A 27,309-nucleotide genomic window follows, 5' to 3' on the forward strand; every position below is an offset into this window, starting at 1 on the left:
AGGCCAGGCGGTACCTGCTTTTAAAAGGAATCCCGCGACGCGCACCTGGCCCCAGAAGCCCCCAGCCCCCGGGGGCCCGCGGCTGTCCAGAGCCCACTGGGGGCCCACCACCACGACGGCCCAGCCACCCCCGCAGACCCGAGCTCCCCTTTCCCCCGTGAGAGAGCGCGGTCTGCCCAGCCTGGGCAAGTGTCCTCTCCGCAGATGGAACCAGCGGGAGCCCCGGCAGCACCAAGCCCACCCCATAACCGCACGGGCTCTCCTGCTCCCGGGTGCTCCTCTACCCGCTTCAGATGCTGGGTCTCCCTCCTTTTCTGCCCCTCCCCCGCCCATGCTCTGCGTCTCTCTCTCTCTCTCTCTCTCTCAAAAATAAACAAGGTTTTTAAGAAGGTTAGCTAAGGGGAGTTCTACAAACAAAATGGAAATGATAAAAGGGAATATTTATAAATCATATATGATGATTACATTAAAAATATGCCGTTTGATACATGACAATGACATCTGAAAGCAGAGAAGGTCGAGGGAACAAAATGCAGGTGGGTTTCCTCACTTACTCTATGGTAAAATGTTGACACCAGTAGACTTTATAAATCCCACGTGTAGGATATACTAAAAAAGCAGCCACTAAGAAAAATACGCTAAAAACAAACAAAAAAAACCAGTATGAAGTGCAGTGATACCAGCAAAATTGACAAAGAACTTCTGAAAACTTTCTCCCCCATAAAAGCAACAAGAAAATTGGCAACAATTCTCAGAGCCAGCTTTTCCAGAACTCTGGAAATTAATAACCAAAGGCAGTAATCGTAAGTAGAATTTACTTCAGTGATCTTAAGGAGAAATCTCCGTAAGCACAGCAGATTTGTGCCACGTTAACTTACACTGGCCCCAATTCCCACTCTAAGTCCACAGTAGCCTTAAAAACTAACAGCCCACGTGTGCAGTGAAAACCAGGAACACCAGTAATTTGGTAACTGCAGAGGGAGCAGAGCAGGGCTGCAACTCCTTCAAAGCCTCCTTCCCGGAGTCTGTCATTCTTTAACAAATCTGATAGCGTTGAAACGCTATCTGTATTTGGTCAGAATGTGAAACTTTATGCCTCAAAGGAAAACACCAAAACAGTAAAAAGAGAGCCCACAGAATGGGAAGAAACATTTGCAAATCACATCTGATAAAGGTATCCAGGAAAAAAAAAAAAAAAAAGATTTCTTACAACTGAGCAAGTACAGGATGACCGAACTTAAAAACGGACAGAGGAGGGGCACCTGGGCGGCTCAGTCAGTTAAGCATCTGACTCTTGGTCTCAGCTCAGACCTTGATCTCGGGGTTAGGAGTTCAAGCCCCACATTGGGCTCAGTGTGGGGCGTGGAGCCTACTTGAAATGAAAATGGACAGAGGATCCGGATAGACCTTTCTCCAAGGAGGATATACAGATGGCCAATAGGCACATGAAAAGATGTTCAAAGTCACTAGTGGCAGGAAAACTTCCCGTTCACTCCCTAATTCTTTGTTTTAAGTTGATTTATTTTGAGAAAGAGTGTGTTGGGGGGGGGGGGGGGAAGGGGCAGACAGAGAGGAGGAGAGAGAGAATCCCAAGCAGGCTCTGTGCCCTCAGTGCAGAGCCTGACATGGGGCTCAGTCCCATGAACTGTGAGATCAAGACCTGAGCCAAAATCAAGAGTCGGGTGTTTAACGGACCGAGCCACCCAGGTGCCCCTTCACTACTCACTTGTGACACCAGACGTGTGGGATTTTTCCCCGCACAGACCAGTTCTCTGACACCAGCTGGGTATCTTACAATTCAGTTTAGGTCCGACACCTGTACCTGCCGGGAGCATCAGATCCCACAGGTTAAGAGCTCCCCGTCCTTCAAGACTGCTCCCCACCCTTCAGATGCCAGTCCCAAGTCCTGGCCTCTGGCACATCTGACTGGCTGCATACCAAGGCTTCCGGTGGCCCCCTCCATGGGTTCAGTAATTTGGTAGAACACGTCACAGACCTCAGGACAACAACTTTACTAGATTACAGGCTCATTATAAAATGAGACGACTCAGAACAGTCACACAGAAGAGCTGCCTAAGTCAAGGTCAGGGGGAAGGGCACGGAAGATCTGTGTGCACACAGATCCAGGAGTGTCCTCTCCAGGTGTGCACTCTCCCAGCACCCCACGTGTCCACCCACCAGGACGCTCTCTAAACTCCTCCAGCCAGGGTTTTTACAGTGGCTTCATTATGCAGAGATGATTGATTAAATCACTGACCGTTGATGCTCAGGTCTCCAGCCCCCGTCTCCTCCTCAGAGACTGGGGGTGGGAGGGGGGCTCAAAGTTCCAACCCTCTATCTAATCAAGTGATTGGTCCCCCCCCACCCCGACACCAAGCTTGAGTGTGGCAGAAAAGGGCTTGCTACAAATAACAAAAGATGTTCCTTTCACCTGTATTTCTGTCTCACCGAGAAATTCCAAGGGTTTTACGAGCTCTGTGCCAGGAAACAGGGACAAAGACCAGACATACATTTCTTATTATATTCCGCAATATCACAATTAGTCATTAGGGAAATGCAAATCAAGACCACTTCACACCCACTAGGATGGCTAAAATAAAAGACAGTGACAAGGGTTGCTAGGGATGCTGGGAAATTGGAGTCCTCTACATTGCTGGTGCAATGCCCGTGCAGCCAGTTTTGAACACCTATCGGAACATTTCATCAAAAGTTAATACAAAGTGAACATAACAAGTTAACACGAAGCTACCATATTACCCAGCAATTCCACTCCTAGGTATATAACCCAGAGACCTGAAAATATATCTCCATGTAAAAATGTGTACATAAATGTTCAGAGAAGCATTATTCTTAATAGTTTAAAGCTGGAAACCCAAATGTCTGTCAACCGATGAATTGGAAAACAGGATGTGGTATAGCCAGGCAAAGGAATAGTAATCATCAATAGAAAGGAATTATGGAAACGTGCTACAACCTGGATGGACCTCAAAGACATGAACACATCTGAAAGAAGCTATGGTTCCACGTAAATGAAATGTCCAGAAAAGGCAAATCTATAGATACAGAAAGTAGCATTGTTGTTGCTAGGGGCTGTGGGGAGGAAGGAATGGAGACTGAATGCTAAATGAGTATAGTGTTCCTTTTGGGGGGTGACGAAAATGCTCTGGAATTAGTGTACAAACTTGTAAATATACTAAATTGTACACTTAAAGTGTTCTTTAATGTTTATTTTCGAGAGAGACAGAGACAGAGTGCTAGTGGGGGAGAAGCAGAGAGAGAGGGAGACACGGAACCCGAAGCAGGCTCCAGGCTCTGAACTGTCAGCACAGAGCCCGACGTGGGGCTCGAACTCACAGACCGTGAGATCATGACCTGAGCCAAAGTCGGACGCTTAACTGACTGAGCCACCCAGGTGCCCCAAATTGTACACTTTAAAGGGGTGAATTTAATGTATGTGAATTAAAACTATTTTAAAACGCTATTGAGAAATCAAGAAGGAATACTAAAAAAAATGTCTGAATAACCCACAGGAAGGCAAGTAAAGAGAAACGGTGTTGTAAACCAGATGAAAAAAACAGAAAACAGTAAGATGGTACCTTTAAGAGTCAACATTAAATATATGTAAATGAGCTAATCCACTGGAAGGCAAAGGCTGGCAGAATGGATTACTATAGTTTTGGAAGATGTACCAACTTGTGAAAACCTGGAAAAAGCACCTCCTATCATTTATTACAACTGCATGTAGATCTACAACGATCTCAACATTGTCAGATAAAACTGTATTTCCAGGACCCAACAACGTAAAATTTACAGTGCCTACCACTGTAATACAAAATTACAACCCCATACAAAATCACAGGTATGCAAGGAAGAAAATAAGACGCATGGCAAGGGGGAAAATCAGTCAAAAGGAGCAGACTCAAGAATGAGAAATACGACAGAATTAGTAGACTAGAGAATTAAAACAGTTCAAGAAGGTAGAGGGAAGACCGTTCATGTCGAGACATGGAAAATATACAAAAGACACAAATTCAACTTCCAGAAGAAAAATGCATACCTGTGATGAAGAAAATATACTAGATGGGCTTAACAACAGGTGATGTACTGCAGAAGAAAATATTCATGAACTTGAAGAAGATATGACAGTAAAAACAATACGGAATGAAACAAAGGGAGGACAAGAATGAGGGCAAAAAACAACAGAACTTCACTGAGCTGTGGGACAACTTCACACACCCAATGTACTTGTAACGGGGGGTCTTCAGAAGAGTAGGGAGGAGAAACTTATTTGAAGAAATAAGAGCCACTGGGTGGCTCGGTCGGTTAAACATCTGACTCTTCATTTTAGCTCAGGTCATGATCTCACGGTTTGTGAGTTCCAGCTCTTCCATGCTGATGGCACGGAGCCTTCCTGGGCTTCTCCCTCCTTTCTCTCTGCCCCTCCTCCACTCTCTCTCTCAAAACAAATAAACCTTAAAAATGTTTAAAAGTCAATAATAGAGCAAAAATATTAAAAGCAGGCAAGAAATAAAGACACATAGTATGTAGAGGAACAAAGTGACGGCAGATTTCTCACTGGAAACAATGCAAGTGAGAAAACAGTGGAGAAACATCTGTACTAAAAGAAAAAAAATCAAGCTAAAATTCTTTATCTAGAGAAAATATCAAAGATGGAGGCAAAAGAAAGACTTTTCTCAGGGCATCCGGGTGGCTCAGTGGCGTAAGCGTCTGACTCTTGATTTCAGCACACGTCCTGATCTCTTGGTTCTTGGGATAGAGCCCCATGTCAGGCTCTGCACTGAGCACCGAGCCTGCTTGGGATCCTCTCTCGCTCCCTCTCTCTCTCTCCCAAAATAAATAAATAATAACTTTAAAAAAGGACTTTTCTCATGCATGTAAAAACCGAAGTCCTATCAGCAGACTAGCCTTAGAAAAAATTTTGAACAAAGGCCTCAGACAGAAGGAATATGGTACGAAATGGAAATGAGGAACCACACCGGGGTTTCTCAGCCTCAGCACTGTTGCCATTTTGGGACGGATGATTTGTTGCTGTGGGGGCGGTCCTGCGTGTTGCAGGAAATTAGAGGCTTCTACTCACTAGGTCCCAGAAGGACCTACCCCCAATTATGACAACCAAAATTATCTCCGGGCAGTGTCAAACGCCCCTTGGAGAGAAGAGTCACTCCCAGTTGAAAATCACCGTATTGGATGGATTTTTTCTTTTGTTTCAAAATGTTTAACCCTTTATGCTTCTAGGCAATAATCAGAGAATTCCTATGCTCAGGCATTCAGCTTACTAATTTGCTGATTGTGTCTATTCTATTCAGCTCATCTCTTGTGTTTTTATTTTTTTTTAATGTTTATTTTTGAGAGAGAGAGAGAGAGAGAGAGAGAGAGAGAGACAGAGCACGAGTGGGGGGAGGGGCAAAGAAAGGCAGACACAGAGTCTGAATCAGGCTCCAGGCTCCGAGCTGTCAGCACAGAGCCCAAGTGGGGCTCGAACTCACGGACCAGACCGTGAGATCATGACCTGAGCTCAACCGACTGAGCCACCCAGGTGCCCCACCCTTGCTCTCTCTTAAGCCCATGCCCTCCCATCTCCTCCAGGCCTCTGCCTCTTGTCTCTTATCTTCAGTTTTCTTGTTAGCTACCTCCCTGCAGTTTATAAACATGTTCAGTCTCTAAAATATTTCCCTTAATCTTGTAACCCCTTTTTGTGGCTCCTTCTTTCAAACTTCAGGAAACTGTTGGCCACGTTCTCAGTTCTTTCATGTCCCATTCATCCGTTAACTCACTGCGCACTTTTCTGCCCTCTCCGCACTGCTGTACTCAAATTTCCCTTAGTAAATGCATCAGTGCTCCCAACTGTATACAGTAGACACTTTGCGGACGCCCTCTCCGCTGCACTCTACACTCTCATCTGCTCTTGGCCATGCTCTCCCAATTCCCTTTCTTTTCCCCCTCTGCTGATAGTTCTTGAACTCCTGGGTGTCTCCTTGCTTCTTAAATTTTGCTGTGTCCTTTGCTATGGCTGCACGTTGCAAGAAATGAGCTCACCTTGCCAGCAAGAATGAAAGGAAATAAGGAACCCAGAAATATAGAGGCTTGCAGAGCTGGAAGAGACAACGCCTGGACCCCAACAGGAGGTCAAACCGAGAAAGTCTACGAAAAGCCAGTTAGAATTCACCTTCTTGGCAAAGCATTCCCGAATTCAAATTCTGGGTCCTTCACTGCCCGTGTGAACTTGGGCCAGGTGCTGAGCTTTTCCATACCGTACCTCAATTTCCCCATATATAAAATGGGGACAACAGCGCCCCCTTAACAGGCCGGCCCCGGCCCGGCTGCCGCGGGTATTCCAGCGGAATACTCCAGCGCAGACTCCAGAGAAGCGCTCACTCCCGCCTCCTAGCCTCGGTGACCACGCCCCCTGTGACGCACACCCGTCACCTGACCTCCCTCAGCCAATCGGCATCTCACCTGTGCTGGCCCCAGACATTGGCCGGAGTGCAAAGCTCAGCCAATCCGGACGCCGCCCGGGCCTCGCGGCCCCGCCCCCTCCGCGGGGCCTCCAGGAGACGCTCCCGGGCGCGACCCGCGCGGTCGGCCGTTTGGGGTAGTGCTGGGGCCCGATGGAGGCGGCCGTGGCGCTCACCGGGGATGCGCGCGGGTGCGCGGCGAGTCAGCCCGGCGACGGTGGAGAGAAGACCCCACCGGAGAGGTGCGCGCCGTGAGGGGGAAGCGGCCGGCGCCCTCCTCCGGGAAGCCCTCGGGGTTGGGAGGTCCCGCCCGGGGAGGCCGGATGCGGGCGGTGGGGAGCGGTGGGCAGGGGTCTCTCCAGGGAGGGGTTCCCCCCCTCCCCCCGGGGAGGTCGGAGGCGGGCACTGGTCTCTCGGGGGGAGGGACCCGCCCGGAGGGGGGCGCCAGCTGGCGGTCCCCGCGGGCCTGCGGCCCGGCGCGCTGTCGGCGGGGCGGCTCGCGTCGCGGGGTGCGAGGTGGGCAGCACCGCCGCGCCGGGGCTCCCGCGCCAAGTGACGTCCGGGAGTCAGCGCCCGAGTCCGGGGAGAGCGCGCGGGGCGGGGGAGCAGCCGCTGCACCGGCCCCGGGGCTGAGCCGAGCGCGCGGCTGGAGCGGAGGGCTTGGCAGGGCGACGGTCAGCGAGCGGAGCCCCGGAGCTCGGGAAGGACTTCGGGACGTGTATTCCAGGCGCGGGGGGAGGGGGTGGCGGGACAGGGGAGGAAGCAGGGCAACGTTGGGAGTCTTGTAAAAATCTGGGAGAGGGAGGTGGTGTGGACCGGAGTGGTGGCAGTGGTGGCGAAGGGGGGCTTCTGAGACGGAGCCGCAGGACTGGCTGGTGCACCCGCGCAGAGAGGAAGGAGGGTCTGCGGAGCGTGCCTCCCGGGCCCCTGGCCTGAGCAGTTGGCCTTCCGGTCCACTGTGCCCCTGCACCCGAATATGAGGAGTGTTTGTGTCTTTAAAATTCCGGTCCAGGCCGAAATCTGACCATCTTTTTCATTAGGCAGTCTACTTTGGTGGAGACTGAGCAAAGGGGCTAGGGGAAAGCCCTGCAGGGAGACTCGAGTGGAGAGGAGGCTCGCAATACCTTTTGATTACATTTTGGTTATGGACATAACAGAGTTTAGCTTTCGCATCCGATAACGATAGCATCTTAAGGAAGAAGACAATAATAGAGCAGAGTTATCTATAAAATGTTCATCTGAAACTCAGGCCATGGATTAGCTCACCCCAGCAGCAGACTGAAAAGCTGCAGTCGCTGAGCAGACACTAGTAGCTTGAGGAAACTTAGGATACTTAGTAGGAAGTGTCAGCAAAATTAGGGGCCCTTGCAGATTTCAGTCACAGCAGAATCAGCACATTGCCAAATGGGAGTGGCCAAGGGTCAAACTTGCCAAAGCCTCAAACCAGTCAGGTGACTTTGGACAGCAAGATGTTGCATTAAAACACTGTGGTTAAAAAAACAACAACAACAAACTTTTAACAGCCACAGTTGGTAATTGTATTTGAATTTTCATGTGGATTGGTTTAATTAAACATTGTTATTGATTTTAGGGGCACCTGGGTAGCTCAGGCAGTCGGCCCACTTTGGCTCGGGTCATGATGTCTCGGTTCCCGAGTTGGAGCCCCACATTGGGCTCACTGCTGACAGCACAGAGCCCACTTGGGATCCTCTGTCCCCCCCTCTCTCTGCCCCTCCTCCATTAGTGCGTGCGCTCTCTCTAAAATGAATAAAACATTTAAAAAACTGTCACTGATTTTAAAATCAGGTAAAATAATAGTATTAGGCAGGATTACCTATTGTATCTATTAAGAAAGTATCTGAAGGGTTTTGATACTGGTAAAAAGAAATACAGATACATTTTATTTAGGAGGCATCTTTCAGGGGATGCGCTTTCCTGTGACACTTTGTTGCAAGTCCGGCCCCTGCTGTGTGCTGGCCATTGTTCTCAGTGTTGCTGACAGAGCGGTGAGGAGAACTGGCAAAGCCCATGGGCCTCTGCACCTGACCTTCTCTTACTGCCTCTCGAGGCAGACAGTCGACAAGGAACCAGTGCAGTGTGTCAGAGGCTGCCGAGTGCCATGGGGACGGGGGAAGGAGCGGGGGGGGGGGGCTCCGAGTGCTGGGAGGAAGGGGACTGGCCGCTGTAGGGGGCTTCACGAGAAGGTCAAGATGGAGCAAAGACCCAAAAAGGAAAGTGGGGTGGCGGGGGTGTGGCCACTGGAGGCACAGGAGAGTGAAGGGGGGAGGGAGGAGAAGCAGGTCCGCTCCTGTCAGGGAGCAAAGGGGAGGGTGTGGGCAGGAGTGGGCACCCAGATCACCCGAGCCTCTGGCCAAACCAGAAATCACAGAGAAAAAAGAAAAACTTCTGGAATGTGTGGCTGCTGGTTGTGCCTGGTTCCCCTCCTTCTGCGTGGAGGGCAGGAGACAGATCTGTCCTTGTAACCAGGACCCTTGATCCTCCTACCAGGGGCTGGAAAGAGGTTTTGCAGATCTAAATGGATGCTCTCCTAGTGATTGTAGAGGACGCTAGCAAATACTAGATTGTTGGAAAACCGGCACACCTTCTCCGTAATTCATGAAGATGGGGGGATTGCCAAGTGCAGCTGGTGTGGTGGTCATGCAGAGAAGCTCCCTGCCCTTGCTGTTTGCTCCTGCGGAGGCCACGGACACAGGGCAGCCGTGCTCCGGGTTCCGTCTCCTTTTCCTTAACAGACACATCTTTGTTCTCTTTCCGGCAGGAAAGTTTACATGGACTATAACGCAACCACCCCGCTTGAGCCAGAGGTTATCCAGGTCATGACCGAGGCCATGAGAGAAGCCTGGGGGAATCCCAGCAGTCCTTACCCCACAGGTAATCCTAGAGGGTGCTCACAGATCCGAGATATGGAGGGCGGGGCACTCTTAGAGAAATTGTGCACCACTTGTGGTCACTTGGTGTGGAGAGATTTTCTGTTAACTGCAAGTCTCAGGTGTAATTTTTGGTAGATTTTATTTGTTTGTTTTTCCAGAGAAGTCCAAACTTGTACACTGAGCTGGTTGATGATCTTTCATTTGGAACACACACACCGTCCCCCTTACTCAGATGAAAACGATGTTTTATTAAGAGCTATTTGTAATAACAATACCTATTGAAACCCTTTCACGTATCTGTCTGTCTCAGTTGAGTCTTACAAAATTTGCAAAACCTTTAAATCATCACGATTGCATATAATCCTGGCCTTTTTTTAAATGAAATTTACTTTGAAATTCTTAACGTCTGTTATAATAAAAACATTCTTATTTATTCTTGTTTTAATGTAGGTCATTAAATTGGTGGTTTGGAAAATAATTTGCTTCAAGTCGGGAGTGTTATGTTTTTCACATAGTGATCTAAAGTTGTACCTTTTTAATTTAATGCTTATCAGATAATTAAGATAATCTTAATATGGATTATGATGAACTAAAAGCTTTCAACAGAGTGTTGCCAAGCTCTAGGGTTTAGTAATATTTGTATACAACTTTACAGGCTTTTGTGGGTTTTCACGTGTGTCCGTTTACTAAAAGCTTCACAGCTTGGTAACTAAAAGCTTTTTCAAAATCAGGTACTAGTCATTCATTAACTTCTTTGGTACGTGTATTCTAGTTAATCTTTTGGACGTTGTATCTTATCTTTCCTCTAGTAAAATTGTATTTTCTGGTGAATTAAACTTGAGAATATGGAGGACACTAAAATGCTAATAAAAAACATTTATTATAAAGAAGTTTAAGAGTAACCTTGAAGGGGGCTCCTGGGCAGCTCAGTCGTTCAAGAGTCCGACCTTGGCTCAGGTCATGATCTCACAGTTCATGACTTCAAGCCGTGTGTGGGGCTCTGCAGACAGCTCGGAGCCTGGAGCCTGCTTCCCTCTCTCTCTCTCTCCCCCTCCCCTGCTCACGCTCTCGGTCTCTCTCTCTTTCTCAAAAATAAAAATAAACATTAAAAAAAAGAAAAAAGAACAACCTTGAAGGAGAAATTCCCCTTCTTGACCTGATGAAGCCTGTCACTGGCTTTCAGGTTGCCTTTGATGGCCTTTGTTTCTTTGTTAAGAACCATAACTAAAGTCTACATTGCAATTCACTCGTTGATACTCAGGTAGAAATGGGGGGGTGGGGGGAGGAAAGGAAAGAAAAGAAAATCACCGTTATGATAGAATAGTTTGATTAGTTTCACAATTATGATTTAATAATGATAATAATTCCTTTGGGAGAACTTAGTTTAGGGAAAATGTTAAGGACATGTAGGGAGAGTTGAGATACCCAAGATGTTTGTCAAAGCCTTGCTTATAATGGTACAAAGCTGGAGATAACCTCAGCGTCCATCAGTCAAGGACTTGTCCCATAAAGTATGCTGAAACCCTCGAGTGGAGTTCTGGACCCTGTCAAAGCCATGGTGTGGACTATATCGATGACCTAGAAGCACAGTAGCAGCATATTGTTCAAGTGGGAAGGGCATGTTATAAAACAAGAAGGTTTCTTTGTTTCCCATACCCACCCCCTAAGGAAAAATTGTGTGTGAGCCAGGGTAGAACATGTATCATTTTGCTGTGAGAGACAGAAACCCCCAAGGAACAGCAGCTTATATAGGCGGAAGGTCATTTCTCTGACCGTCCGGGGCCCACGTGGTCACACGGCCAATGCCAGCGACCCCGGTTCCTTCCATTCTCTCCACTTGTCTCCTGTTCATTCCCCCAGTGGTCAAGACGGCTGCTCCTGCTCAGGCCATCACGTGTGCAGCCCAGCCCGTAGGAAGGAAAGAAAGAGGAGGGGAAAGCGATGCCCGAGTCCTTCAACGACACTTCTGGAAGTTGCATGTATCGCTCTGGCTTCTAACCGCTTGCCAGAGGTTGGTCCCATGGCCGTGCATTAGCATTCCAATTGCAGTGGGAGTTGGGAAATGAGGTCTTCATTCTTCATTCATCTGAGATTTTCTTCACCTAAATGTGGCCGTAATGCAGCCACGTGCCAGCTGGAGACGTCGCGGTCGTAGGAAGGGAGGGTGGCGGAGCGGACAGCCAGCAGCCTAAGCCCAGAGGACACGCACCTGACGCTGGTACCACCGTTGGTCTTGGGCAGGGGATTGTGGGAGGTTGTGAGGACTTCTCTTTTCGTGGGGTGGGCACGGGGGTTCAAGAGCTGCAGGGGACAGTGCCACGTAGGGCCGTAGAGGCCACTGGGAGCGCCCGGCTTGCCTCTGACGTCACGCACAGTGTCTGCGGGACTCGGAGCGGAGCAGGGACATGGTCCGTCCCAGCGGCTCGCAACATTTTGGGCTCACGGCCCCTTTACGCTCTTCGAGCGCATGCAGGACTCCAGGGAGCTCTTGTTTATGTGCGCTACACGCACAGATGTTTGCCACACTAGACAGCAACACTGGGGAACCTGAAATAAATATTTCGGAGTTCACTAACAAAACAGTGATGCATCCATTACGTGTTAACTTTTTTGCGTGAAAAAGAAACTGCCTTCTCCCAAGAGCACAGATTTAGCGAGAAGAGTGTCATTGTCGTACGCGTGAAAGCCTCTTTAGTGTCTGTCTAAACAAGAAAGTTGCTTTCCCGTACCTGCTTCTGTATCGAGTCGGTTGCAATATTCACATCATGTGGCTTCTGGAAAGCTCCGCTATATGCTTTGGAGAAAATGAGAATAAAAAGACAAATAGTGTCTTAGTATTAAGTTGCAACCGGTTTTGACCTTGTGGACCCCTGAAAGTGCCTGGCCCCCCCCCCCCCTCCCCAGCCTGTGTTCCCCAGGCCACACTTTGAGAACAGCCGATTTAAGCAGTATTGGTTGGGGACCTACCGGCGGCCGAGCACCGTTCTGGTGAGGGTACGAAGTGTATTACCGTGGCCACTGCTTGGAGAATGGGCCCCAGTGGGGTCCGTGGACGCGGGAGTCTGCTAGGAGAATATGTCAGCAGCAGCCTTGACTCAGCTGGTGGCTGGGCGGTGTGTGGGTGGGGTCGGATTCTGGCTATTCTTGATGGCAGAGACTTACAGGGAAAGGCAGGAGGGAAGGCTCACTGGGCCTGGCCCCTGGGAGGATGGAGTTGCTGTGGGTTTACTGAGCTAGGAAGGGCTTCGAGGAACAAGTCGGGGGGAGACAGGCTGCATTCAGCTTTGAGCAGGTGTAGTTCAGATGCCCACCGGGAACCCGGTGGAGCGAGCAGTCTTGGGCACTGAGCTGGCGTTCGGTGTTGAGTTAGTTGCTCAGGGAGGGAGGACCCGAGGACCTGCCAGGGCGCAAGGCCATCTGGAGTCTGGAATTGGAGCCCCGGCCCAGCGAGGGACGCGTTGGAGGAGGGAGCCACCCTGCGAGCTGCTGCTGGCAGTGGGGGGGAGGTGAGGACCTGGATTTGGCACCCGGGGACTTGGTCAGAGGAGATTTGGGAGCCTGATTGCCGCGGGTTCAAGAGGGAACGGGAGGGCGGGTGGAGATGGGCAAGGGAGAGAAGAAGCGGGCCATTGCTGGGGGAGGTCGAGGGGCTCTGGTGTGAGGGGCAGCCCGGTGAAGGAGGGCTGCTTTAAGGGACCGCGGGAGCCACACGCCCCTTACTCCCTCTCGCACCCAGAGAGGAGTGCGGAGTCTCCTGTGGCGTCAGTTACAAGCGCCAGCCTTTACACTTAGCTACACCAACAGCTGCAGACGTTGCTGACGTTTGACAGTGAGAACGCGCACACCCACGCGTCTCCCACCTACTGGGTCCCAGCAGTGCTGCTGCGTCCCCTGGATCCCTTTCTTTCTAAATTTACATTGTTTCCCATGAGCCCCTGAGTTACAGGCACAAGGACCCACCCGTGTGTGTGTGTGTGTGTGTGTGTGTAAGAGAGGGGACTTTCTCCCATCACAGTGCTGTCGTCAAACCTGAGAACGCGGCAGTGAGCACAGCGGTTTTCAGATGCATCCATGCTGTCGGGGTGTCCGGAGCTCGTGTCCTTTCACTGGGGAGAGCGCCCCTCCACGTGGAGGCTCCACTGTCTCCACGCCTTCACCTGCCGGACACGTGAGCGGTTTCCAGCTTCTGGCTGTCAGCAGTGACGCTGCTGGGACTGTCGCCAGGGACGTCACTTGCTTTCCTCTCAGTAAAGAGTGACTGCCGCGAATGCCTAGGGACGGGGTGGCTGCATCGCACGGTGGGGGCACGTGTGGCTCCTTAAGGAACTGCTGTCCTGTGTCCAGCGTGGCCGTGGCTCGTCCTGTCCCCGTCGTGGCGGTCCCTCCGTGGCCTCCTGAGCACTCGGAACAGTCAGTCGTCACTTCAGCTGCTCTCCTGGCCACAGAGTGGTGGGGACGTGGCCCCAGGAGCCCTTACTGAGAAACGCCCGGAGGCTTGTGGAGAAGGGCAAAACATGAATAGAGGGCGGCTTTTGCAAAGTAACAGGTGAATTAGGAAACCCACCTTTGGAACGAAATCGCCGTGAAGCGCTTATGTGAAGGTCTCGAGGTGCTTTGGGAAAGGCGGGGGGTCACGCTCCAATCCAGCAGCACCACCAAACACCACAGACCTTCACGACTTAGAAGGCAAATCCATACCAGAGTTGGGCGCCCGGGTGGCTCAGTTGGTTGAGCATCTGACTTCAGCTCAGGTCATGATCTCGCGGTTCGTGAGTTCGAGCCCCGCAGGGAGCTCTGTGCTGACAGTGCAGAGCCTTCTTGCCTGGGATTCTCTCCGCCCTCCCCCGGCCCCGCTCACGCTCTCTCTCAAAAATAAATAAAGCATTGAAAAAAAAAAATCTATGCAATAGTCTTTTAAGGGTTATGTGAATTTCTTTGTATATTTTTACCACGTGATTTTACATTTCTGTTTATGCATGATTGGCTGGTTTCATGGTGCCTGCTACCACCCCCCCCCCTTTTTTTACAAGTAGGGCTGAATACTCACCCAACTTTGCTCTACGGACCAAGGAAGAGGGGCCACTGACACCTCAGAATTCCCCTCCTGCCTGCCCGCCCTTTCGCTACCACATACCATTTGGGTCCTTCTCTCCCACCAGCCGGTGACACGGGCTGCGTGGCCTCCGCGTGACCGTGGGTCTGTCCCCGAGGCAGTAGCCTGTGTCGTGCACCATTGGACCTTGCGTTGAGGGCTCACGAGCTCTCTTGAGCTTATTTCTGGTGTTTTGCAGCATGATCTTAAGCAAATTATTCCATCCTTTGGCCCTCCTGTCTTGATGGGGTGGGGGGGGGGGCAGGGCAGATGGCCGCGGCTCCCCTGTCCTGTAGCCTCTGGTGAGACGACGAGCACGTCTGCGGGGACTTCCAGGTCCCTGCGCCGGCTCATTCCTAGATTGTGGCCTGTTGTTTTCACGCCAAGGGGACACGGGTCGTCTCAGAATCGCCCACCGAGAGCGGTTCCTTCACGTCTGCTTGTTGTTCTAAACGCGTGTTTGTTGGGAAACCACAAAGCCACGGCAGTGAGTGTCCGTTTTGGTCTCTCGAGGTAAGAAGGCCAAGGACATTATTGACACAGCTCGGGACAGCCTTGCGAAGATGATAGGTGCGAAACCCCAGGACATAATCTTCACTTCCGGGGGCACCGAGGTAAAGTCTCTAGACAGGCTCACCGTCTGTTCGCTGGAAGTCATATGAAAAAATGAAATGTGATTCCCTCTTGGTATTTTTTTAAAAGAAGAGTGATACTTGGTCTTGCTGTTTTGCAAACTGGCTTGATATAATTAGCCAATATATATCCTATAAATAAATTCCAGGTGGCTGATAGGATGTTTGTGATGTGTGTACATTGACTTGCTTTGCATCATTTCAACGAAGAGAGTTTGCCCTTTATTTTGCCCTGGAATTAGTCTTTTAAATCCCTTATTGTTGCCTTATTAAGAGTTTGAGGTTTGAGCCATTTCAGATGCACTTTTATTTTTATTTAAAAAATTTTTAAATGTTTATTGATATTTGAGAGAGAGAGAGAGAGAGAGAGAGAGAGAGAGAGACAGAGTGTGAGCCGGGGAGGGGCAGAGAGAGAGAGAGAGAGACACACACAGAATCCGAAGCAGGCTCCAGGCTCTGAGCTGTCGGCACGGAGCCCGATGCGGGGCTCGAACTCAGGAACCGTGAGGTCTTGACTGAGCCTAAGTCGGACGCTTAACCGATTGAGTGACCCAGGTGCCCCATGTACTTTTAAATTGGTAGGAAAACTCAGAGACAGTGTGATGGCTTCTCAGTTAGTAATGGTCACTGTCTTGCTTCCCACAGGTGATGTGACTGTCCACATAGAAAACCCAGGAGAGGGCCACCTGGGTTAAGCGTTGGTTAAGCGTTAGAATTCTCTCTCCCCCTCTCTCTCTCTGCCCCTCCCCTGCTCACACTCTCGCTTTCAAAATAAATAAACTTGAAAAGAAAAGAAAGCCCAGGAGAATCCGCAGCTAGATTATCAGAGCTAATAAAAACATTTAGCAGTTATGAGATACAAAAACCAGTTGTGTTTCTGTGTCCCCTCAACACACACGTGTGTTGTGGAAAATCAACCTCTTGGGGCGCCTGGGTGGCGCAGTCGGTTAAGCGTCCGACTTCAGCCAGGTCACGATCTCGCGGTCCGTGAGTTCGAGCCCCACGTCGGGCTCTGGGCTGATGGCTCGGAGCCTGGAGCCTGTTTCCGATTCTGTGTCTCCCTCTCTCTCTGCCCCTCCCCCGTTCATGCTCTGTCTCTCTCTGTCCCAAAAATAAATAAAAAACATTGAAAAAAAATTAAAAAAAAAAAAAAGAAAAGAAAATCAACCTCTGTGCTCCAGAGCCAAAATGTAACACGCAGAGATGGTCTGGGGACAAAGAGGGACAACACTTTTATCACGTTGCCAGGCAAAGGAGGCCACAGCAGGCTAGTGCCTTCAAAACTGCAGACCGGCCCGGGGTAAAAGGCTGAGGGGTTTTATAGGAAAATACAGGATGCAGGCAGTGCCAGTAGGAATCTGGACCGGGATGCCAGCCGTGTTCGTCATCTTCAAGATGGTCTTGTGACCAGTGATGGCGCCGACTGTCAAGCTTCATTACTGAGAATCAATACCGAGTCCCTGGAACAAAGGATTCTGCAGAAAAACAAGTGGAGGGGAGGAGGCTTCAAGAATGAGGAAGAGGAAAATTGGTTCAGTTTAAAGTCAAGCCTTGCTGGAGCATTAGTGTGTCCACCTTCATTTTCCATCTTTGCGTTTCTATAGCAGCTTCAGGTGCTTACCAGAGCACGGAAAATAGCAAATACTTAGGAAATAAGCCTAATAAAAAAGAATTTGTAAGACCTTTTTTTTTAAACATCTTTTTTTTAAGTGTATTTTGAGAGAGAGAGAACACGAGCAGGGGAGGGGCAGAGAGAGAGGGAGAGAGAATCCCAAGCAGGCTCCAGGCTCTGCACTGTCTGATGGGAGGCTCAAGCTCTCAAACCGGTGAGATCAGGACCTGAGCTGAAATCAGGAGTTGGACACTCAACTGACTGAGCCACCCAGGCTCCCCTGCATTTACATTTATATTTGACACACATTTCTCTGAGATAAGTTTTTTGTTTTGTTTTGTGGTTTTAAAGTCTTCTACTTTGAACTCTTCACTTACCCTCTCTTGATACAGAAACCAATATTGTTAGTTTGCTAGTGTCTTCCAGGGAGAGTCTGTGCGTTAAAAGTGAGTATGTAGATTTATATATTCTTTTTTAAAAGATGTTTATTTATTTTTGAGAGAGAGAGGGAGTGCACACGAGCAGGGGAGGGGCAGAGAGAGAGGGAGACACAGAATCCAAAGCTGGCTCCAGGCTCTAAGCTATCAGCACAGAGCCCCACACGGGGCTCGAACTCAAGAGCCATGAGATCATGACCTGAGCCAAAGTCGGATGCTCAACCGACTGAGCCACCCAGGTGCCCCTATATATTCTTTTTAAAAAGATGTTTCCTTATTTTTGAGAGGGAGATCGAGGATCCAAAGCGGGCTCCATGCTCTCAGCACAGAGCCCGATGCAGGGCTCGAACTCACGAACTGTGAGATCATGGTCTGAGCTGAAGTCAGATGCTCGACCAACTGAGCCACTCAGGCGGCGCCCCTGGATTTATATATTCTTTTCACCTTTGGAAGCATATTTTTGCATATATAAACAAATGTGTGTGTATTTCCTCCTTTTGATAGAAATTGGATAGGTTACTGTATATAATGTCTGTGACCTTTTCATAAATTACTATCACGTAGCAAGTGTAGTTGTATGTGAGATCCTTCGGTATCTGCACATAAAGGGTTTCCTTGGTGTTTATGCCTCGGTGCACAGTGAACATTGTTGCATGAGTTATTTGCCAGGCTCTCTTACTGGTGGACACTGAAGCCTTTCTGAGGTTGAGCTATTTCCGGGTTCCCCCTCAGGAAGGACCTCTGCACATGATTTCGCTTTGTGCAACTATAGCAACAGGGTCAAGTCCAAGAAGCGGACGTGCCGGGTCAGAGGGCTTATTTGATAGTTATAAAATGGTCAGATTACACTCCCATCAGCAGTGGGTACCGGGGCCCAATATTCTTTTTTTGATAGGTTTATAAAATTTAAAAATTCGTAACATTGCCTAACCAGACAGGCATAACTGGCTGGAAATGAATTCTGACTTTATCGAAAGTTTGAAACCCCAGCCCTTTGTCGCCGAGCATTCAAAAGGTGCGGCGCAGAAGTTGAACGTCTTTGGGACTGTTTTTTTCCTTTTTAAACGTTAGCCACAAGGACAATGAAGTGAGAGAAAGTGCCACCGTCGCCCTCCCCTGAGCGCAAGTCTTACAAATGTTCTTTCTGCTGCCTCTCCGCAGTCCAACAACTTAGTAATCCATTCCGTGGTGCAGCACTTGCAGCACACCCACAGCGCAGAGGGGGACGGGGCCGTGCCCCACCTCGTCACCTGCACCGTGGAACACGACTCCATCCGCCTGCCCCTGGAGCACCTGGCAAAGGAGCAGGTGGCCGGTGAGTGACCAGCCTGGCGGGATTCCCGCGGGGCAGCTCCGCTTACCTCCAGTACCGGATTCCAAGAGGAGGAACTCGCCCCTGGGACCTGTGGAATCATGTGCCCTCCTGCATGCGGTCCTCAGGTGCGGGGGCCACATGGCCTGTTCCCACGTGGGGGTAATCTGTAAACTGTAAGTGCTGCCAGTTTCCCCCTTAGGGACAAACTGGGTCATCAGCGTGTAGAACTAGTCATCTGATTTTCTGAATGATACTTCAGACTCTTGTACGTAACAGGTATGCACATAGTGAAATCGTATGCCTATCAGTGCTAAGCAGGGCTCTTCACTTGGATATTAATTAAATCTTGGCTCCTTTCTCTGTGAAGAACAAGGGTCAAATAGATATCAGCTTAGGGGGTAAACACAAGAATAACTGTGCTCCTGCTGCACGACTCCAGCTCGACACAGTGGGTGCGACTAGCCAGGCAGGCCGCGGGGTCGGGCGAGCTTGGCCAGCAGCAGCCCTGGGCACCTTTCCCTTCCCCTGTGATACGAAGTCTTGAGACACCGGGTGCAGACCGCGGACTTTTGAAAACTAAGAGCCTTTTGCTCCCTCAAGACAGCCCGGGTAAACACTTTCCTTTAAACAGACTGACGTCTCAGCCTCCTTCTTCCATCTGCCTGGAAACCTGAAGGTGAATCACGGGAAAGTATTTTTATCATAAAGATAAAGGACACAATGCCATGAAGCTCCACTTGACGATGAAGGCTTTTTGTTGATTTTCCCGTTGGACTGGTAGGAGAGTTTTTCTCTTTATGGTCTTACCATACTACTACTTTATTTTATTTTATTTTTAATGTTTATTTACTTACTTTTGAGAGAGAGAAAGAGAGAGAGAGTGTGTGTGTGTGTGTGTGTGTGTGTGTGGGACAGAGAGAGAGAGAGAGAGAGAGAGAGAGATTGAGAGTCTCAAGCAGGCTTCATGCTCAGCGCAGAACCCAACATGGGGCTCAATCCCACAACCCTAGGATCATGACCTGAGCTGAAATCAAGAGTCAGACACTCAACCTACTGAGCCACCCAGGTGCCCTGAAAAAAATGGACTTTCAAACAAAGACTGTAACAAGAAACAAAGAAGGATGGTAAATAATCATAAAGGGAACAATCTAATAAGAAGATACAACATTTACACATTTACAATGTGTGTAAATATTTATGCACACAACGTGGGAGCACCCAAATACCTAAAGCCGCTAACAACAAAGGAAGTAATCCATAGTAATACAATAATAGTAGGGAGATCTAACAACCAACTTACATCAATGGATTGATTATCCAAACGAAAAATCAATAAGGAAATTGTGGCTTTGAATGACAAATTGGACCAGATAGATCTAACAGATATATTCAGAACATTCCATCCTGAAACATCAGATTACACATTCTTTTCAAGTGCACATGGAGCATTCTTCAGAAAAGATCACATGTTAGGCCACAAAACAAGTCTCAACAAATTAAGAAAGACTGAAGTCATACCATGCCTCTTTTCCAGCCACAATGCGATGAAGCTAGAAGTCAACCACAAGAAAAACTCTGGAAAGAGAACAAACAACATGCGACTAACCAGTGAGTGGGTCAACCCACTTCAGAAAAGAAATTAAAAAATACATGGAGACAAATGAAACTGAAACACAACAGTCCAAAGAATTTGAGATGCAGCGAAAGCTGCTCAAAGAGGGAAATTTATAGCAATATAGGCCTAGCTCAAGAAGCAAGGAAAAATCTCAAATAAACAATGCTACCTTACACCTAAAGGAGCTAGAAAAAGAAAAACAAACAAAACCCATAACCAGGAGAAGGAAGGAAATAATAAAGATTAGAGCAAAAATGAATGGAATAGAAACTAAAAACAAAACAAAACAAAAACCAGATCAGTGAAACTAGGAGCCGGTTCTTTGAAAAGATCAACAAAATCCATAAACCTTTAGCCAGACTCATGAAAATAAAAAATAACCCCGCACAAAGTCACAAATAAAAGAGGAGAAATAACAACCAACACTGCAGAAATACAAAAGGTTATAAGAGAATATTATGGAACATTGTATGGCAACAAATTGGACAACCTAAAAGAGATGGATAAGTCCCCGGAAACATACAACCTCCTAAAACTGAAGCAGGAAGAAGTCGAAGATTTGAACAGACCAGTGACCAGCAAGGAAATTGAATCAGTAATCAAAAACTCCCAACAAACAAAAGTTCAGGACCAGATGGCTTCACAGGTGAATTCTACCAAACCTTTAAAGAAGAGTTAATACCTATTCCTCTCAAACTATTCCAAGAAACAGAAGAAGGATTACCCTGATACCAAAAGCAGATAAAGACACTACAAAAAAAAAGAGAACTACCGGCCAAGATCTCCGATGAACATAGATGCAAAAATTCTCAACAAAATATTAGCAAACCAAATCCAACAATACAATTAAGAAAATCGTTCACCACAATCAAGTGGAATTTATTCCTGAGATGCAAGGGTGGTTTGAAATTCACAAATCAATCAACATGATATATCACCTCAACAAGAGAAAGGATAAAAACCCTATGATCATTTTAATAGATGCAGAAAAAGCATCTGACAAAGCGCAACATGCGTTCATGATAAAACATGACCTCAACAAAGTAGGTTCAGAGGGAACATACCTCAACATAATGTGAAAAACCCGCAGCTAACATCATACTCAGCAGTGAAAAACTGAGAGCTTTCCCCATAAGATCAGAAATGAGACAAGGCTATCCACTCTCACCACACAGTACTGGAAGTCCTAGCCACAGCACTCAGATCAGAAAAATAAAAGGCATCCAGATTGGTAAGGAAGAAGTAAAAGTTTTCACTATTTGCAGTTGACGGGATACTCTATACAGAAAACACCAAGAACTTCACACACACACACACACAAACCTACTAGAAATGATAAATGAATTCAGTAAGGTCACAGGATACAAAACCAATATGCAGAAACCCATAGCATTTCTATACGCTAATAATGAAGTAGTAGAAAGAGAAATTAAGAAAACAGTCTCATTTACAACTGCACCAAAACCAGTAAGATACCTAGGAATAAGCAAACAGATGGAAGACCTATACTCTGAAAACCATAAAACACTGAGAAAAGAAATCAAAGACGACAAAGGTGGAAAGATACTCCATGCTCATGAGTTGGGAAGAGAAATATTTTTAAAATGCCCACACTACCCAAAGCAATCTACACATTTATTGCAGTCCCTATCAAAATACCAAAGCATTTTTCAAGAACTAGAACAAACAATCCTAAAATCTGTATGGGATCAAAAAGGCCTCAAATAGCCAAAGCAATTTTGAACAATGAGAACAAAACTAGAGGTAATACAACCCCAGCTTTCAAAATATACCGCAGAGCTGTAGTGATCAAAACAGTATGGTGCTGGTACAAAATAGACACATAGGTCAATGGGCTAGAATAGAAAACCCACAATAGAAATAAACCCACACTTATATGGTCAATTAGTCTTTGACGAAGTAGGAGAGAATATGACATGTGAAAGAGACATTCTCTTCAACAAGTGGTGTTGGGAAATCTGAACAGCTACGTGCAAAAGAACGACACTGGACCACTTTCTTACACCAAACACAAAAATAAACTCAAAACGGATTAAAGGCCTAAATGTGAGACCTGAAACCATAAAAATCCTAGAAGAGAGCACAGGCAGTCATTTCTTTGACGCCAGCCGTAGCAACTTCTTTCAATATATGTTTCTGAAGCAAGGGAAACAAAAGCAAAAATAAACTACTGGGACTACAACAAAATAAAAAGACTTCTGCACAGTGAAGGAAATAATCAACAAAAGAAGAAGAAAAACTGCTGAATGGGAGGAAATTTTGCAAATGATACTTCCCATAAAAGGTCAGTATTCAAAACATATAAAGAACTTATACAACTTAACATCAAAAAATCAAATAATTCAATTAAAAAATGGACGGAAGACATGACAGACATTTCTCCATAGAAGATCTCCAGATGGCCGACACATGAAAAGATACTCAGTATCACTAATAATCAGGGAAATGCAAATCAAAAACCTCAGTGAGATGTCACCTCACGCCTGTCAGAATGGCTAAAATTAAAAATCACAAAAGCAACAAGTGTTGGCGAGGATGTGGACAGAAAGGAAGACTCATGCACTGTTGGTGGCAATGCAAACTGTGTAGCTACTGTGGGAAACGGTATGGAGGTTCCTCAAAAAATTTAAAATAGAATTACCATATGATCCAGTAATCACACTACTGGATTTACCCAGAGAATGTGCAAACCCTAATTTGAAAAAGTATAAGCACTCCTATGTTTATTATGGCGTTATTTACAATAGCCAAGATATGAAAGCAGCCCAAGTGCCCGCTGATAGATGGATGGCAAAGATGTATACATACACCATGGAATATTACTCAGCCATAAAAAGTAATGAAATCTTGCCACTTGCAACAACATGGGTGGAACTAGAGAATATAATGTTAAATGAAACCGGTTACGCAGAGAAAGACAAATACCGTACGTTTTCACTCATACGTGGAATTTAGGAAAGAAAACAAACAAATTCAAAGAGACAAACCAAAAATAGACTCTCAACTATAGAGAACACACTGGTGGTTCCCCGTGGGCAGGTGGGTGGGGGGATGGGTGAAACAGGTGAAGGGGATTCATGGAGCACGGAGTAATGTATAGAATTGTTGAATCACTACATTGTACACCTGCCACCAGTATAACACTGTAGGTTAGTTATAGTGGAATTAAAATTTAAAAAAATTTTTTTGAGAGACAGCATGCATGTATGTGCGAGCAGGGGAGGGGCAGAGAGAGAAAGAGAGAGGGAATCCCAATAGGCTCTGTCAGTACAGAGCTAAATCCCATGAACCGTGAGATCATGACCTGAGCCGAAATCGAGAGTCGGACACTGAACCGACCGACTGAGCCACCCGGGTGCCCCCAAGATAAATTTTTTTTTTTAAAAAGATGCCCTTGGGGCACCTGGGTGACTCAGTTGATTAAGCGTCTGACTCTTGCTTTCTGCTCAGGTCATGATGTCATGGTTCGTGAATTCAAGCCCCACATCAGGCTTTGCACTGACAGTGCGGAGCCTGCTTGGGATTCTCTCTCCCTGTCTCCCTGTCCCTCCTCTCTCTGCCTCTTTCTCCCCTTCTCTCCCTCTCCCTCTCTGTCTCTCTCAAAAATAAATGCATAAACTTAAAAACAGAGAGAAAAAAGATGCTCTCATGAACTAAGGGCGGATTACCTCCTCTTGGGCCCCTCCGGAGCCGCACGGGGAGTGTGTCCCACGGATGCTCAGCGATGGAAGTGGCACGAGAGGAGCCTTCCGGTTGGCTGTTTCTGGGCACCGTGATAACGGGTGGCTTATACTCCTTCTTGATCGGTTTTGGAACTTTTACAATCGGTTACTTTTTTTTTTTTTTAATTTTTTTTTTCAACGTTTTTTATTTTATTTTTGGGGACAGAGAGAGACAGAGCATGAACGGGGGAGGGGCAGAGAGAGAGGGAGACACAGAATCGGAAACAGGCTCCAGGCTCTGAGCCATCAGCCCAGAAGAGCCTGACGTGGGGCTCGAACTCACGGACCGTGAGATCGTGACCTGGCTGAAGTCGGACACTTAACTGACTGCGCCACCCAAGCGCCCCAGATCGGTTACTTTTTAATGTGGAAATACTTTTGTTAAGCTGTATCTAAATGAACTTTCAGCAGAGGTTATTTCGTAAGATTAACCTCGGTCCTTGGGTCTTTTCCTCAGCGGTCACCTTTGTGCCGGTGTCCAAGGTGAGCGGGCAGGTGGAGGTTGAGGACATCCTGGCCGCCGTCCGCCCGGCCACGTGCCTCGTGACGGTCATGCTGGCCAATAATGAGACTGGCGTCATCATGGTGAGTTGTTTATCCTTTTAAGAAAACGTAGTGCGGGGTGAAGGGAGCCCACGCTCTGCTTGATTTTCTCGGGCACCACACCTGGGGCCTCTTCCTCTCGTTTTTCTTGTTTGTCGCCTGTCCTCCTTCATGACTCTGTGTTTCTTTCATTGGGTTTTCATGAAATCAGAGCAACATCCTCAACTGTTTCTTTTTCCCTGCTTCAGCCCGTTGCTGAAATCAGTCAGCGAATCAAAGCCCTGAACCGGAAGCGGGCGGCTTCCGGACTGCCTGGCATTCTGGTGCACACGGACGCCGCGCAGGCCTTGGGGAAACGGCGCGTGGACGTGGAGGCTCTGGGCGTGGACTTCCTGACCATCGTGGGGCACAAGGTGCGTCCACAGAGGCCTCCTCCCCCCCGTGACCTCGAGGCTCACCTTAGAGCAGGGCCCACAGCGCCACTGATCATCCGTCTGTCATCCAGGGCGCCCGGGGGACATGGTGCAGCAGCCTGCGGCCCCCGCCCGCGGGGGCTAAAGAAGGGGGGCCAGCAGCAGCTGGAGTGCCGTTTGATGCGTGGCACGGGGGGAGAGTGGGGCAGGAGGGGCCGGCCAGGCAGGGCTGTGGGAGGGTACTGAGGGCCCAGGTGAGACATAAGGCAGGTGGCTTTAGCCAGGTGGTGAGTGTTCTCTGCCGTGGGCAGAGAGCGCCTGCAGACCCCTCGCCAGCCCACTCGTGTCCCCGCCTCCGCCGCCCCGGGGACGGAAGAGGTGGGGTTTAAGACGTTGCCTTCTCTAACTTGATTGAAAGCGCGGCTCCTGAACGCAGAGGTTCAGCTCTTCTCTTTACGGTGGAAGAGAGAAACGTGAGCAGGGAACGCCCTTCTGAGGCTTTGCTCATCTTTCTGGCAGTGGACCGGAACCTCAAGTGGTTTTAATCCTCTATTTTGAAGCATGGTACTCAGCTAGTTTCCAAAGGAGTATGTGTGCCGACCTGACGCCGTGGTTCTTAACTGATTTTTGCAAATGATGATTCAAAAACGTGGAGTCGTACCCAGGAAAAGCCCTTGGCAGTCTCTAGTTCCAGCCGCTCTCCTTTTATGAATTCTGTTCTGTGATGTGCAGTCAAGCTGTGTTGCCACTGGGCTGGGAACAGGAGTGCAGGCTCCGTCCTGGACCCCGAAGGCGATTTTGACTCCGGCACGTCCAGAATGGTGACAGGTAGCACGGCTGTGGGGCTTACACAGCACACAGGATTTCTCTGGGTGCCTCTAAGCACTCAGCACGTGTACAGAGTAGGAACTCGGGAAGTTCTTGTTGAATAAATGACCGACCTTTCTTTCCAGTTCTATGGTCCCAGGATTGGAGCACTTTACGTCCGCGGACTCGGTGAACTTACCCCTCTGTACCCTATGCTGTTTGGAGGTGGACAGGAACGGAATTTCAGGCCAGGGTAAGATAGAAGGTTAATAGAAGTTTCTGACCTACTGGTGATACTCTTGGTCTGTAGGGCAGTCACTTGTCTTTGTCTCTCGGAAGAACTGTAGTAGCCCATTCTCTGTCACTACTGAGTCAGAATTTGCCCCACTGATGGATTCTGCACCTAGGACTCCCAGATCTTCGGTCTCTATGGGGATGATTCAACACGGGAGCCCTCCTTGCTGAGATGTACTGCTGTTCTCATGACCGTGGGATGAGCGGGGCTGCACAGAAGCACTTGTTTCCTTTCTGGCAGCTCCTGTGTCCCCATGACACACAGTGGTACTTTAGCCAGGACCACACCTTTTATCAGAAATGCTAATAAGAAGGAGAAACCAGAACATGGTGGTGGGTTCCTTGGGTTTTCTTTTGCGTCCTTTCTCCTGACTTACAACTGGTGGAGCCTGCAACCCAGAAACACCAATGGAAGTGTCAGCGAGGAAAAAGAAAACGTAAAGAAGAACTAAATGGAAATTTTAGAGCTAAAAACTACAGCAACCAAAGTCCAAAGCTCCGTGGATGGGCTCACCAGCAGGATAGGGGCACCAGAGGAAGGAGAATGTGAACTGAAAGAGAACAACAGAGTTACCCAATCCAAACAGCAGGGAGGCAACAGACTGGAAAAAACTGAAACCATGCCTCAAGGACCTGTGGGACTATAACAGAAAATCTAACATTCATTTCATTGGTGTCCCAGAACGAAAGGAGAAAGGGTGGGGATGAGAAGGAACTTGAAAAAAAAAAATGGCTGAAAACTTCCCAAATTGGCAAGAGACATATACCTACAGATTCAGGAAGCTGAACAAACCCCAAGCAGGATGAACCAAAGGAAATCTATGCCAAGGCATATAGTTAAACTTCTGAAAATGAAAGCCAGAGTAAAAATCTTGAAAGCAGCTAGAGGAAAAAAAAAAATGACACCTTTCCTATAGAGTAAAAGTAATTCAAATGGCAGTGTATTTCTCATCAGAAACCCCGGGGGCCAGAAGGAAGTGATGCGATATGTTGCAAGTGCAAAAGCACTGTCAAGCCAGAATCCTGTACAGGCAGAAATACCCTTCAGGAACAAAGGGGAAAGCAAGACATTCTCTAATAAAGGAAAGCTAGCAGGATTTGCCCTCCAAAGACCAGTGCTAAAAATGACAAAAGGGAGTTCTTTAAACAGAAAGGAAATAGTAAAAAAAGGAAACTTGGAACATCAGAAAGGAAGGGAAGGGAAGGGAAGGGAAGGGAAGGGAAGGAAGCATGTTATGGGTAAATAAAATAGACTTTCCTCTTGAGTTTTCTTAATTATATTTGATGGCTGAAGCAAAAATGATAGCACTGTCTAATGTGGTTCAAAATATATGTGGAAGAAATATTTAGGATAATTATAAATGGGGGAGGGCTAAAAGGATGTAAATGGAAGTAAGGTTCTACTCACTGGAACATCTCAAAAATGTTCAAATAACCCA

The 27,309-nt window shown here is 48.0% G+C and overlaps 1 protein-coding gene across 3 annotated transcripts in view; it reads left to right on the forward strand.

The window, feature by feature from the left end:
* The first annotated feature begins 6,544 nt into the window (after positions 1-6,544).
* Positions 6,545-27,309, forward strand: part of SCLY (selenocysteine lyase) — a 33,537-nt gene continuing 12,772 nt past the window's right edge. The window contains exons 1-7 of one of the 3 annotated variants that reach the window (XM_047846365.1): positions 6,545-6,718; positions 9,256-9,368; positions 14,973-15,073; positions 18,302-18,455; positions 24,271-24,398; positions 24,605-24,769; positions 25,723-25,829. In XM_047846365.1, coding sequence (XP_047702321.1) covers positions 6,630-6,718; positions 9,256-9,368; positions 14,973-15,073; positions 18,302-18,455; positions 24,271-24,398; positions 24,605-24,769; positions 25,723-25,829 — 857 coding nt within the window. In that variant the 5' untranslated portion in view covers positions 6,545-6,629. The remainder of the gene's footprint in view (positions 6,719-9,255; positions 9,369-14,972; positions 15,074-18,301; positions 18,456-24,270; positions 24,399-24,604; positions 24,770-25,722; positions 25,830-27,309) is intronic. The other 2 variants (XM_047846366.1, XM_047846367.1) reach the window with 2 other exon arrangements.

Source organism: Prionailurus viverrinus, unplaced genomic scaffold (assembly GCF_022837055.1).
Source record: "Prionailurus viverrinus isolate Anna unplaced genomic scaffold, UM_Priviv_1.0 scaffold_39, whole genome shotgun sequence".
Lineage (NCBI taxonomy): Eukaryota > Metazoa > Chordata > Mammalia > Carnivora > Felidae > Prionailurus > Prionailurus viverrinus.